Source organism: Haemaphysalis longicornis, unplaced genomic scaffold, assembly GCF_048455015.1.
Source record: "Haemaphysalis longicornis isolate Haplotype H1 unplaced genomic scaffold, Haemaphysalis longicornis Haplotype H1 scaffold_8, whole genome shotgun sequence".
In the NCBI taxonomy this organism is placed as follows: domain Eukaryota; kingdom Metazoa; phylum Arthropoda; class Arachnida; order Ixodida; family Ixodidae; genus Haemaphysalis; species Haemaphysalis longicornis.
In genome coordinates, this window is record NW_027526445.1 from 180,851,895 (window position 1) to 180,865,982 (window position 14,088).

The 14,088-nt window shown below is 48.2% G+C and overlaps 1 protein-coding gene across 1 annotated transcript in view; it reads left to right on the forward strand.

The window, feature by feature from the left end:
- The window catches only part of LOC144149091 (carboxypeptidase Q-like), a 35,282-nt gene extending 23,098 nt beyond the window's left edge, over positions 1 to 12,184 (forward strand). The window contains exons 3-5 of the mRNA XM_077680625.1: positions 1,314 to 1,471; positions 6,135 to 6,235; positions 11,612 to 12,184. Coding sequence (XP_077536751.1) covers positions 1,314 to 1,471; positions 6,135 to 6,235; positions 11,612 to 12,184 — 832 coding nt within the window. The remainder of the gene's footprint in view (positions 1 to 1,313; positions 1,472 to 6,134; positions 6,236 to 11,611) is intronic.
- The last annotated feature ends 1,904 nt before the right edge of the window (positions 12,185 to 14,088 follow it).

The window sequence follows — 14,088 nt, forward strand, 5'->3', positions numbered from 1 at the left end:
GAGCCCGCCCTCGGCACACTAGCCACTATATTTCAGGCACTATAATGGAGGAAAGATTTTTTGCTTCCGATGAACCTAGTTCTTTGCCCGTGTGTTTTTAAATACGTGAAGTGGTTAGCACGTCCTCCTCACGCAGCTCTGTATCGTCGTAGCATCGCTGATTGTCCGAACGAAGCTTGCAGCTAAGCCAATGCAGCGACCGAAGCTGTGTGTGTGTGTGTGCATCGCCTCCTGTGTGTTGTGGACGCGTTCGTTTCGCGATGAAATGCGACATTGTACTTCTGCGGGTGGATAGTGCTTCCCATGGTCTGGATTATCTTTCTCGAACGACGTACCACTCAACCTCGCATGGGGTATGTGCAGTGTGCCTGGCTAAAAGCCTTCTCGCTTGCGCGCCAGAGTTGTGACTTGCTGCTCGTCCCCGCAAACCGGGTGTGAGGTGAGTGCCGAATTTACGACGGGCAGGAGGAGGCAACTCATCGTCTGTCAATCGCGGTTCAGACTTGCAACGCATGTTGTGACGTTGCGTTCGTACGAAACGCATCTCTGGATTGTTTTGAAGTTGAATAAAATGTACGCGTCAAACCCGGGCATTCGGCTCAGGGCGTTCTCTGCGATTGCACGAAAGAAGTGCCACGGGGCTTAGACGCTTTCTTTATGGTACGTACTCAGGTAAGAGAATATCCATGTCGTGTTATGGCCGTGTTGCATTCAATACAAACGGTTAAGCGTTTGTTTACACTTGTTTCGTTTGTCGTAAAATGTCAAAGCACTCCGGCACTCCGCTGGCAGATCAGCCGGCGAGCCGACGCTGAGCAGACGACTCATCTCTTTGCCGGAAGTGCGTGAAAAAGCCGCCCAATAGCAGGATGTCTAGCTCATGACGAACATCTGGGAATCGATGATGTAGACATGTGAAGATGGCGGCGTCCAAAAACACGAAGGAAAGGGTGAGAAAAAAGCGACAAACTTTGCAACAAAAGTGTGAGCTTTCCGCTGCGCGTAAAAGAGTAATACTTGGCACAGGTGACGTTGGCGACCCAATCTAGCGATTGCGCTAGTTCATTTAGTGTGCTCAAAATGCCTTTCAGGGCCCCTTTAACGGTATCTGCATCGTGCAGAGCAGGAAACCCGCAGTTTGCAGCCCGCGTCGGGTTCCTATGAAATAGTAAAACCCCTCTATAAATGTTGAACTCTCTTAACACACTGCGTCTTTCAACACACTGCCAGGTTACGGCCATCAGTACCTTGGTATCTCACTCTTCATTTTCCGTTTTCGGATATTAAAATTTATCTTCTGCCACAATGCACAGGTACGGAGCCGTAGCTGTACTGGTACGCTCTGGCACCGCCCGTTCACTGTATACGCCCCACACTGGCCGGCTCAACTATGAACCCACCGCACCAAGAATCCCCGCCGCCACGTTAACTGTCGAGGACGCCGACTTTCTCACGCGGCTGGCGCATCGAGGTGAGTGTCCAAAACGCGAGAGCTGCCAGGCTCATGTCCCTTGGGTGCACAAGTTTAAAACGGTGTTGTCACTTTGAAACCTTTTCCGTAGGAAGAGTAAATCCTCCACCGTCAACCCCTCACACATGTGGTTAGTACAAATTAGCTTTCACGTCACACTGTGCAGGTCTAGTACGTGCAACCTCACGGGAAAGAGATAGGGTAAACAACTACGCATGTCCAGTAGGGTGAACGTGGTGACTGCTATTGTACAGATTGCATTGGTCCGTACTTGTGTACAAGCTTCTCAGCTGCTTGCAGCACGAAAGGCGACATATACGTACTAACGACAGCCGCCTCTTTGGTGCGAAATACAAAATGGAGGTAGAAAATAACAAATATGCTGTTCGCTGACGTTCTTCGTGGCGCAGTTGTGTTCCAGCTTTGGTTGTTTCAGCGATCATTAAAGAAGCAAGAGGAATAGGTGAAAAACCAAGCCCCTCCCCATTCCCACACTTGGCTGAAAAAATGTGCCGTGCAGGACATAAGCACAAGGCAATAACTGCATTGGCATCCTTTGCCACGTACCTCACACGACCAGCCCACCGCCCCTCCGGTCCGGCTACCTTTGAGTAGGCTCGCACGTGGTCGTTCGCTTCGTGTCCGAAGCGGTGGAAGAGAGTACAGCGCGGCAACCTTTGAGTTGAGCCTGATGCGCACCGTGGCGCACCAGAGGACATACTGCGGGGACCTCTCAGGCGTGACCACGAGCGTGTGCTTGCCTTAACACGGAGCTGTTGTGAAAGATCGTCCTATCGCAGCCCCTTCTGGGCCCCAACCCATTATCCAGCCTATTTACCACCATTTTTATTGTTGCATTATTTGCTCCCTTTTTATTATTTGCTAGTGCTTACCGAGTACAGTCCAGCCCGTATTTAGCAGGCACCGGAATTGATTGGGATGAGCAGTCACAACCTGCCCGAGGTAGTTAAATTCTTCTACTTGATGTATCTTTTTGTGAACTACGCTTAAAAGGGAGTTTTCTGCATGTTTATAAATTGTTTTTTAGATTCATTCATTTTATTTTGAGCCCCACGGCCACTCTTTAGAATTGTTGTTCCTCAATCATTTTTCCAGGTGTTCTGCCAACGTAGTGAGCAAGCGCACGTCGTCTGTCCACCACAAATGGCTCAAATATTTACAGTTTATCCCCAATCCCACGTTTTCACAATCACGCGTCCCGAATACGCCTTTAGACAAGCTGTGAACAATTTTTGCGTGATGGTAATTCAGTGTCAACCGTCCTTTTGGATAGGGAACATTTTGCTTTACTTGTGAGCGATAAACCTGCCTTTAAAAGTCATATATATGTAGCCTGGGAGTATTGTGTAGGCCCCCTTTACTCCTTGCTCAATTATTGCTTGCAGAACTGCTGCGGTGCCTTCTGATTCAAACGCTTTTCAATGCGCGCTGGTTAAACTGTGATTTGTGAAACTGTAACCTTCATTTTTTCTTCTTTGGCAAGCAGATGTATACATTTGACTGTCTTTCTTCGCGACAATTCTTCTCACTGGATTGCCAGTATGAACAAATAAACAAATATATGAGTTTTCAAGTGAAGGGGTTTAGTATACTCTGCTGACGGTTGCATTGATTGATGGCATAGATGTGATTTATTGACGAATGTCGTTTCACAAACGCAGCCCGTTTTGGGTTGTTTAATTGTTGAGGCTGCCGTTCGTGCGGTTCTCTATTACCTTAGTAAACCGCTGGTATACAGGCAGCCGAGAGTACGCTGATGGTTCTTTGCTTCCTAGCGTCTTTGGTATTTCCCTTCTCCTTAATTATTAGTGTAGCAGAGTTTCTGAATGTCAGCATGAATATAAAGGCTGTTTGAAACACATTGCCTTCTTGGCAACGTAGGGCAAAGAACAGAGAAGTTCGGTCTCTACTGTAGAAAAATCAGCTACCCCACCGGCTAGATAAGAACGGTGAGGGAAGGGGAAGCTTTCCAAAATCAAGTCCAACACCAGGCGTACCAGGCCAGAAGCGAGCGGGTACACATTACACCACCTTGCCATACACATCGGGCATTTCTTACCGGGACGGTTTAGGGCGCTGTGATTGTTTTTTTTCTGGGGAGTCACTGATACAAGCATTCGATTTCCTCCCATAGCGTTCATCCACCGTCGTCGTTAGACCGAGGGGTTCATGTTATTCCTTATTTCGCACTTCGATGCACCCCTCTCGAAGTCCAATCTGCGTCGCCCGTGCTGGAATGACGTAATCAATAAAACCAGGAACGCGCATTAATTTTCCTTCACTTCACCTACGTCCATTATCATCACCATCATCAACGACAGCCTATTTTGGTCCACCGCGGCATGAATGCCTCCTGAATAGATCTCCACCCATTTCTCTCCTGTGCTGCCCGAGTTCATTCATTGCCTTCGAATATTTTTATTTCTTCTCTCTATCGAGTTAATATCCTTCCACTTCTAGCCCCGTCTCGTGGTGTCCATTCTGTTATCCTTGTGGTCCACCTGTTCTCCGTTCGTCGTACCACACGGCCAGCACAAGTCCATTTCCGTTTCTCATCCTCGACTATGATATCATCTATACGAGTTTGTTCACTAATCCAGGTAGCTCGTTTTCTCTCCCTAAGCGTTACGCCTTACGTTATTCGTTCCATGGCAGGTTGAGCAGACCTAAGCTTGCTTTCTAATTTTTTAGTAAGTCGCCAAGCTTCCGCTCCGTATGTCACCACCGGCAGGACGCATTGCTTGAATACCTTTCGTTTTAGGGAGAGAGGCATTTTAGTTTTGATAATTTGCGAAGGCTTGCCGAATGCACCCCATCCCAGTCCTATTCTGCGCCTGCTTTCTTTCTCGTGGTTTGGTTCTGCACTGACCATCTGGCAAAGGTCCATTATCAGCGGGAGAGAAAGGTGGCTTTCCGGCAGTGCGTTTTCGGCGAATACAGACGACATCACTGAGAGGCTGAACGCTTCGCTTTAAAACCCTGTTTCGCCAACTGGTCATGGCCGCATTACGAGCTCGTGCGGAAAGGAGCACTCTAAACGCAGCATTCAGCTCTGCTATCTTCACATGTTGTGAGCGGTAAAACAAAAGTTGTTGCTGTCGTTCCTTTCCTTAAGGCATGTACCCACTTGGGGGATTGTCCCTGACTCGGGAGCATTCAGCGGCTTATGAGCGCGCTTCACAAAATTCAGATAACTGAATACTGAAAATGTAAAAGTTGTAGAATACTGCATGCCGCGTCACCCCGGAACGTGACGGAACTTGAGTACAACAAGGGCAAACTAGCCGCGAAGAACCTTGATTGTAAGGAGGCTATGGCTTGTGCCCGTCTGCTTATTACGTACTTCATGCCGTAAGAGGTACAAACATTGATTGATTGATTATAGGGTTTAACGCGTCGACGCAACGCAGGCGATGAGGCGCGCCTTAGTGGAGGGCTCCGGATTAATTTTGACCACCTAGGTATCTTTTACGTGCGCCTAAATCTCGTACACACGGGCGTTTTCGCTTTTCGCCTCCATCAGAAAAGCAGCCGCCGCGGCCGGGAATCGAACCCGCGACCTCGTGCTCAGCAGCGCAACGCCTTAGGCACTGAGCCACCGCGACGGGTAAGAGAAAGAACAAAAGTGAAAGAAGAAATGAATGCACGACGTAGCTTTTAAGAAGTCATTAATTGGTATCGGAAGGTTATTGCCTTCTAAACACGTAAGGAAACTTATGTGCCCCGATGAATTCTTTGCATTCTGATATCATGAACGAGATGTATACTTGACCCAGTATAATTTATGCTTCAACCTCGATGCCTGGAACGGCCGCTATAAATAGTGCTGCATCAGCGATGTGCAATTCCTTCTACCGCGTTAACTCTATGCACGCATGTTTAGTCACTCAACACGGTAGCTTCAGGATTCTTTCTTCCCCGATAACGTTTTGGTCCATACTCATAAATTCCTGAGAATGTTAAACAAGCCAAAAGTAAGCTTTGATCACTTAGGCATAACAGCAAACTAATTTGCTCGATTCACGATAAGGTTTGCAGAAAAGTATTTTTGAATGGTGAAATTATTGGGTGGCAAAATCACAGTACTCTCGTCATCTCAGCACCCCGGTCGCATAAGCTCTTAATCTCAGCTTCTTATTTCATTGTCATTGAGAACAAGGAAAAACGCCGAACTGCTTATTGTCAACCCTACTAGGAGCGCCGGCGTTATCAGAATACCTTCTGATGAGTGCAAAAATAAAGATTGGAAGCCAGAATTACTGTCCACATTCTGAATAAGGCCGCTTGCGATTTGTTGGTCAAGGCGTGAAGGAGAATAACAAGATATGTGTTATCATTTGTATCAGTGCCTAAATTGCTGGTTCTTATTTGAAATTCTATTACGCTTTAAAGATTTTGTTTGCTATAAACAGTTTCTGGTGCGTCTCGTGCGTTGGTCATCGGTTAACTAAACCCAACCTAACTTATCGTACACACGTATTGCTGCAATTATGCATCAAACCTTCCCAGCGGTACATCACAAGAAATGGTGCACAATTGCCCCGTTTCTGTTGGATACACTTTATTAAGCCCTCGTTATTATTTTCTACAATCAATAATGCTTAAAATTTTCACTTTGGACCCATTCTCACTCGAATAACAGGCTCCCGTTTGGTGTTCCACCTTGAAATGAAGAACGAGCACAAGAAAGGCGTGTCCAGAAACATTGTTGCCGACATCGTTGGCTCTGTCTACCCTAACCAGGTAAGCGTTTTTCAACCACATCAACCCCACCTTTTCTCACTGTTCCTCAGCCCCGCTGTTCTATTCGTGCTTGCTCTTTTTTTCCGCGGCATTTGGGGATCAAAACCTGTAACAAACGTTCATGGAGACCCCAACGACAAGAAGGGTGGGGGTGCGAAAGGGGCACTTCTAGTGGGGCTCCTTCAGCGGGAACGCTAGTAGGCACCATAAAAGAACACATAATCCAGCCACCCCTGCACGCCCTTCCAGAAAAACTTCTGGCCGTGCCGTTTTTCGGCTTTTTCTTCGGGCTAATTTTAAGCCCACCGTGACCATCCCAGGATTTTCTATGCCTCGGTTATGCCTTAACGACGTCCTCTACTAACGACAGGTACTGAGCCCCTCAATGGCTATGTGAAACGTATTCAAAAGGCTGCGTGCGCTTGCGAAACATCCTGGGAGGAAACGGATGCCTGGATTCGGATTTTAGACTTACTTTTCCCCACAGCTTCGCTAAAGTTGCAAGGTTAAGAGTGCAAGGAACAAGGTTCCGGTGAATATGACGACACACACCGTGACTCCAGGGGTCCCTCCGTGTTCAACACGAAAGGCTAGAAGGACCTCTTAGCATAAACGGAATGCATGCATGCGATGTACGCTCTTCGTTTTGCAACTGCGGGCAACAGCCTTTGGTGTGTGCTCTTAAGTATATTGTCGCGTACAGCAAATGCGCGTTTGGGGGTGTGTGTGAGCTTTACTAGAAGAAGCTAGTAGAAGAAGCGGCGGAGAAGAACACTCTTGACCGAGAAGCACTCGTAGCACTCGTTCGTCGTCGTCGTCGCCTTGGCTGCGATGTCACCAATCAAAAGTTCGCTGACATGCTTCTGGATACGTGACAATATGCTGAACATCACAGTATCCACCTTCCACTACCATTTCTCCTCCGTAAGTGGACCTGAGAATTGCACGGAAAAGACAAGCCGCCCAAACACCCCAAAACAACAGAGGAACACGCGTAGCATATTCATCTCTTATTTTGACTCTCCGCTATTAGCACGAGACGAAAAGTTTAGAGACACCTCAGTATTTCTTATATTTCTATTGCACTACCAGGAGTCGGGGAAAACCTAAGATCTTTAAAACGAAGTGCTGAGGGTAAGTTAAGAATACTACCAACTCGACAACTTCGCCTGTTCAGCTAGACTTTGGCGTACATGAGGAGAGAACAGCGATTTCAACATGTACCCTGTGGATTTCCTGGAATTCACCTAGGAGATACATCCCAATATCAGCCCGCCCCGGTGGCTCTGTGGTTAAGGCGTTCTACTGCTCAGCCCATCACGCTGGTTCAATTTTGGCCGCAGTGGCTGCTTTAATGATGGATGCGGATTGCATAAGCGCCCATTTGTTGATATTCGCATGTACGTTAAACAGCCCTAGGTAGTCAAAATAATCCGGATACCTCCACTACAGCCCGCCTCATCGTCCATGCGTACCTTCAGCCCACAATCATGATCAGCGTGTCACCATGCGACGTAACTTAAATTTACTCACGTGGCACTACAAAGAGTGAAACAAGAGATTCTACCAGCCATTACCTGGGATTCGCAGGGGTGGCGTCCCAAACTCAGCAGCGTGGACCACGGCGGGGGGACTACAGCGGCAGATGTCGCCGCTGTTGCCCGACCGTACGTTGTCGGCAAAAAGAAAACGGAGAGGAGCGTCTTTAGAAGGGTGAAATAGCGGAACCCAGCCACCCTGATGTGCTATCTCGGGACTACATCACCACGCTAGACATGCGCCAACACCGAAAGAATTTGGTGTGTGAGCGTAGTGAATCTCATTTATGCCGATTTAAACTAGTTAGGTAAGTAAGTTTGAGAATTGCGAGAAAGCTGAGGGAAATTTTTTAATCGCTATTTGTCAAAATGAGTTGCGCCCTTCTTGTTTTGTAATGCCTGTTAAAACGCAACCGAATTGGCATTCACGAAAATAGAAAACGCGGTCCCATTTGTAGTAAGCAGTGCGCAAAAGTTAGCGTTTCACTGGCGGCCAGATGTGTGTATTTGGTTTCTACATTTTGGTTTCCTCCCTGCAAACCAAATCTTAACGTATCTTTGCCGTACAACCTCTTAATCCCGTCGGGTCCGGGTTACCCAGGAGGTGCTGTCAAACGAGTTGATCAAGTCTTGCGAAGGAAGCGCCAATGAATGCGAAGCTGCGCCAAAACATTTGCGCCAAAACAACAGCCGCTAAAGCAGACAAAGCCGAAGAAATGGGTCCGGCCATCGCGCCCGCTGGGGTCAGCAGGCTCCGGCGCGCGGGGAACGGTGGGTAATAGCTAACTCACCGTGCCACTTACACTGCGCCCGGTGAATGAGGGACATTAAGGGCCCGTCGGAAAAAGCGAAGTCGGTGCTCCGTTTAAGCTTAATCCGTTTTCGTATCCAAAACACGCCCTCGCCCTCTCCAGCCGCTGAATCAAAACCCGCGTCTGTCTTCCACGTCTCCGCGCGTGTTAGCGTATGGGGAGAGCACGCATGGCCTGGCATCATGTTGCTCTGTAGCGGGCAGACGAAACTGTAGTGGGCAGACAAAAGTGAGTACGGTGAGGAAAACGGTGCAGGGGTGGCGGGGAGCGCGGTTCAAGTTGGGGATAGTCAGGGCACGGGGAGGATAAAGAATACTAACTGGTGCGGTGTTACGACCATCATCATCGTAATAATCATCATCATCTTCTTCAGCCTGGCTGTGTCCACTGCAGGATGAATGGCTCTCCCAAGAATCTCCAGCCACGTGTATCGAGTTCTAGATGAGTCGACCCTTTCCCACCAAATTTTCGTAGCCGATCCCTCCATCTAGTCCTTGTATGACCGCTATTGCGTTTACGGTCTAGTGGCAGGTTAAATGGATGGTCCACCTGTACGGCCGTGATATAAGAGGAGGCAAGTAGTGTAGTGAAGAGGAGAGAACTAGAATAAAGAGTGAGAGAATGGAACGTCAGTCTGAGGGAGAAGAAAAGAGGAGAGGGAAAGGATGAACAAGAAAGTAACGGTTGAGTGGGGGGCCGGGGCAAAGTACGTAGGGAAGCTTGAGGTGGTGGTGGGAAAGGGGTGGTTGTGGTAAGTAAAAATTAAGGCACTAAGGTGGAGAGGAGTAGAAAGAAAATTTAAGGAGAAAGGAGAGGTGGAGGAAAAACTGTAGAAGCAGAGATATGGAAAGGGAGGTTTGGGGTGAGGAAGCGGGAATGATAACAAAAGGCGCGAAGGGGACAGAAGAAATAAAAAGGTGAATAGTAGAGCGGCATGAGAGAGGAACATAAAAGGAGTGAAAAACGATAGAGGAAAACGGTGCAGGATACCAATCTTGGATCAGATGAGAGGGGAAGAACTGAACGAGGGTTGGGGAAAGGGCTGACGCCGGAGGGGAGTCAAGCCTCTGCGTGAGGGAAGGCTTGAGAAATGTGGAAGAGAAAAGGGTACCGGTGCGTAGGAAGGAGAGTAATTGGATGTGCAAACTATAATGGAGTGAGTGGAAATATACGCAACAAGATAGAGGGATGGGGGAGCAGATTTGTAGGGGAAATGATAGAAGAATAGCAGGAGGGTGGGAGGGGAAATAGGAGCTTTAAGTGGGCACTGGTTCGTGGTTGTGCTTCCCTGCCGCTGAGTCAAGTAAAATTCCACTCCAAATACACCCAGTGCTCAATGCGTGAGCTACATCACGTTATCTATGCAAAGACACGACGGACAATTTGCGACGTTTCTCGTTGATAGGCGCTCAGAGCGAGTTATTATTTACCAAAAGCACCTTGCATTGTACTTCTCAGCATTGCCATGAATCGATTCCTCTGCACATGTCTTATTCGGCTGCGTTCATAATACGTAACAGTTTCGCTTGAAGCCCGCAAGCCTTCTATCATGCGATGAATGCCCTATCTTTGTGCGTCCCCCACCTCACCCGAATTTGCAATAAGCCTTCACCAGTAATAACCCCAGCGACAAAATACATTACCTGTATTAAGAACCAGAAGAAGGAAAGTCCTGGTACATGGAAGCTCTCGTGAAGAGCTGAGACATGCACTCCACCATGTCTGTGGAGTCACTGTCTACTGTTAAAGGGAACCTTAATAAGGCTAGTAGCACTGTTGTGCAAGGGCAGCTTTGGGGCCAGTGAAGCAGGCGAAAATGTCGAAGCTAACAGGAATGTGGAAAGGTAGGGCAGCACTAGAGCCACGGAACACTCTGAAAAGGCTAGGGAGAGGATGAAATGTTACAGTAGAGGAGGTTTGAAAGTGTTGAGGAGGTTAAAGATCCTTCTTCGATGTAAAATCGAAGGTCTACTGCGTCAGTCATGTCACAGGGGTCAATTACGTAATAGGCTTAATTGTCTGCAGTGGAAATGTGCGAGTGCGCAACGAAGCATGCCACCCAGCACAAGCATTACAATGCTAGGAAAAGATCATACTCGGTGCGCACAACGACAGGGGTAATATTGAAGCCGGTGACTGTTGTTCTATTCAGTCCAAACATTAATTATTCAAGTTCGAAACAAATTGGCAGTAACACGCGAATGTTCAGCACCACTTTACTGCACAACAAGCAATGCAAAGCCATACATTCTCAGACATAATTTAAGAAGACAGAAACTTCGTTTCCGTTTCCTCTGCGCGCTTACTAACCATGCATTGGCTATCGATCCCTCACTGTACATAACCGCCCTCGCTACAAGACGCACGCAGCAACACCACCCAAGGTGGCTAACACTGTACGATGCAAAGACGGATGCCCTCAAGGTTTCCTTGTTTGATCGTACCTTGACTGACTGGAACACCCTTACAGAGCGTATACATAGGGGAAGCATTCTGAGAACCTGCTCCACTCCATTGCTCCCTCCACTCCGCAGAGGGGAGGATTCCGCAGTGCTTATGCGCGTGGATGCCCATTTCAAAGATCTCCTGTACTGGAGGCTCATGAGAGGAAGGATTACGAGTACCAGGGTAGATTCTGTATAACGATGAGTGTTCTTTTTTTATGTCGTGGTATCAGCTATTTAGATGCAATGTTCGCTGTTCACTTTTGCCGCTCTTGCTGTATTCTGGTTTGTGTGTCTTAAAATGCGCGTTTGCCGTGACTACAACTGTAAATTGCAGAAATAAATAAATAAATAAATAAATAAATAAATAAATAAATAAATAAATAAATAAATAAATAAATAAAATTGCTCTAGATTTCACGCAGCCAACCCAGCAACGCAAAGACAGATGCCGTTTCATTCCGAGTAACAATTGCGAACCAAATTGCGCGAACAATTTTTCATGTCGCAGTGAAGCGCGTAAATTTGGAACATAATTCAGCAATTGCTTAGGGTAATCGAAAACCCTCCCGTCTGTTTCAGTTCGTGATCCTGGGAGCTCACACAGACACTTGGGACGTTGGCCAGGGCGTGGTTGACGACGGGGGCGGCGTCTATATTGGCCTAGCGGCGATGGCCCTTGCGCGCCAACTCCCGCGGAGGCCACGACGCACACTGCGGCTGGTGCTTTTCACTTCCGAAGAGAATGGCCTGATCGGTTCAGCCGAGTTCGCGCGCAAGCACCGGAAAGAGATGGGCAACGTCTCGCTGGCGCTCGAGTCCGACTCGGGCACTTTCGCGCCGCTCGGCCTCACCACGAAAAGCAAGAACAAGGTTACGCGCTGCATTCTCCAGCGCGTGCTGTCGCTACTAGCTCCCATTGGCGCCACACGGCTAGAGGACGCGGGACAGCGGGGCTCTGACGTTCTGAACTTGGCGAAGCTCGGCGTTCCGGCGTCTACACTCCTAAACCGCAACGAGCGTTACTTCGACTACCACCACTCCCGCGCGGACACCGTTACCGCAGAGAACAGCCGAGATCTGGATCTGTGTGCCGCGTTTTGGGCTGCTGTGGGATACGTTTTCGCCGATTTGCGGGAGATGCTTCCTCGGTAATGAACCCATCTGTATGTGTGCCTATTTTCAAACTGCTGCTAGGCCAGGAGCAGGAATAAATGTTTATTTCACAGGCGCTGGTGCTGCTGGATGGACACCCGCTCGTTGGGGGTCATCCATAGTTCGGTATGCCCTGGCCCGTGGCTGGCAGTCCAGGCCCTCTTCACAAGTATGCGTTGGGTCGCAGGGTGTGAAATTTTAAGGCATGCCACGCACTGCTCGTAAGAGGGGGAAGAGTTGGGGGTAGGCCTGGGGTGTGTCCGCATTCCCATACTTGGTATTTAGGTTGCCAGAAAAGGCACAGAAATTACAGGTCGTCGGGTATAGGGGGGGTAGATGGCGTGAAGAAGGGTGCAATGAGGATAAGTGTTTATATTATTCTCAGGCTGGTGGCTTCTTCTCTGGATAACTGGGGATGTGGAGCCGGGAATATCCTTCTGCTTTGGCGATAGTGGGCAAGAATGTCTCCATATTTCACGAAAGTTTCTGTTTTGGGAGCAGCACGTGATGTATGTCCTTCGTGGATAATGGCCCGGTGTACGTGGGCGCGGGCAGCAGCATGGGCAGTCTCATTAACAGTGAGGAATGTGTGTCCCTGCACCCAGACGATATCTATTTCGGTTAGCTGACCCTTGGTTTCGAGGATGCGGAGCGCTGTCTGGAGATCCCCGTATTTAACTGCGGCACTCTGCTTGCGAATTCGTAAGCCATGTGATTGCGTCCTCACTAGTCGTTGCGGCTAGGGTAATAGCCACTTCTTCTGCGGTTTCCATCTGTGTTGTACGGACAGCGAGGCAGGTCATTTCTCGCCCTGTTGAATTGGTGGCGCATACCGCGTGGGCTGGCCGCTGAAAATAAGGAGACGCGTCAGTGTACCTTGTAGTCGGGTTTTGGCCATAAAGCAAGGAAACACTACTTGAATTTTTTCTCTAAACAAGCGTTCCATGAGCGTGCTTCTCATGAACAGTTGTTCTTTGAGATGTGAGGCGGCGTATCTGAAAATCAAAAAGAATGACGTTGGAGTCATTGGCCTTGTATTTCCCCCATTCAAAGCTTCGCTGCCAGCCGGAATGCAATTTGCGTTACGCGGTTTTCCGGGCAAGTATAATAGAAGTAATGCGTTATATTGAGGAGGTTGAGCACAACCTATTCTACTCCTTGTAGTGCCTGGTGCGAGCGTGATGCGATGAAGAAAGATCACTAACACGGGTATTAAATCGTTTATTGCGTTTAGAAGCGGGCCTTGGGCCGTTCTGACACAAACTAGCATCAAGTAAACCTCCCATTTGTGGCCATTCACGCGGAATGTCTCATTTCCACCCAAGTTCTTTTTCGATGTCGACCCACCAATTCTACAAAATGTGAGATCAGACGTAACTGTTGGATATTCATATCCTTTGCGCTGTGCAAAGTTTTTTCCGAACCAAATACGGTTTTTCTTGTGCTAAGTGATGAAGTAGTTTTCACAAGACAGCGTATATCCGATATACGACAAACAGTTCTTTATTTAGGTTTCGTCTTCCGCCTTAGCATTTGTGGATGTTCACGTTTGCTAAACTTCCGACTGCTGTTGGCTCCGCAGAATCTAATTTCTGCAATCACTGACGGCGCCACCAAAAAAGCATAGCACCATTCTTTAAGCCGGAGGGCTCGTGTTGAATCGTGCGACTGCGAGTCCACACCTTACACGTGATGCAGTTTGGCGCAGCGGTGCTTACACAAAAAACTTATACGCTGTCGTACACTCAAATATACATTTACCTACACACAAACACACACATACACACACAAACACAAATACAGCACCTTGAAGTAAGACATGAGACAGAGGCATACATATAATACTACGAAAATACCCATAAATGATGCGAATGTAAAGTTGTGCGAGAACCGAGTTACTCAAG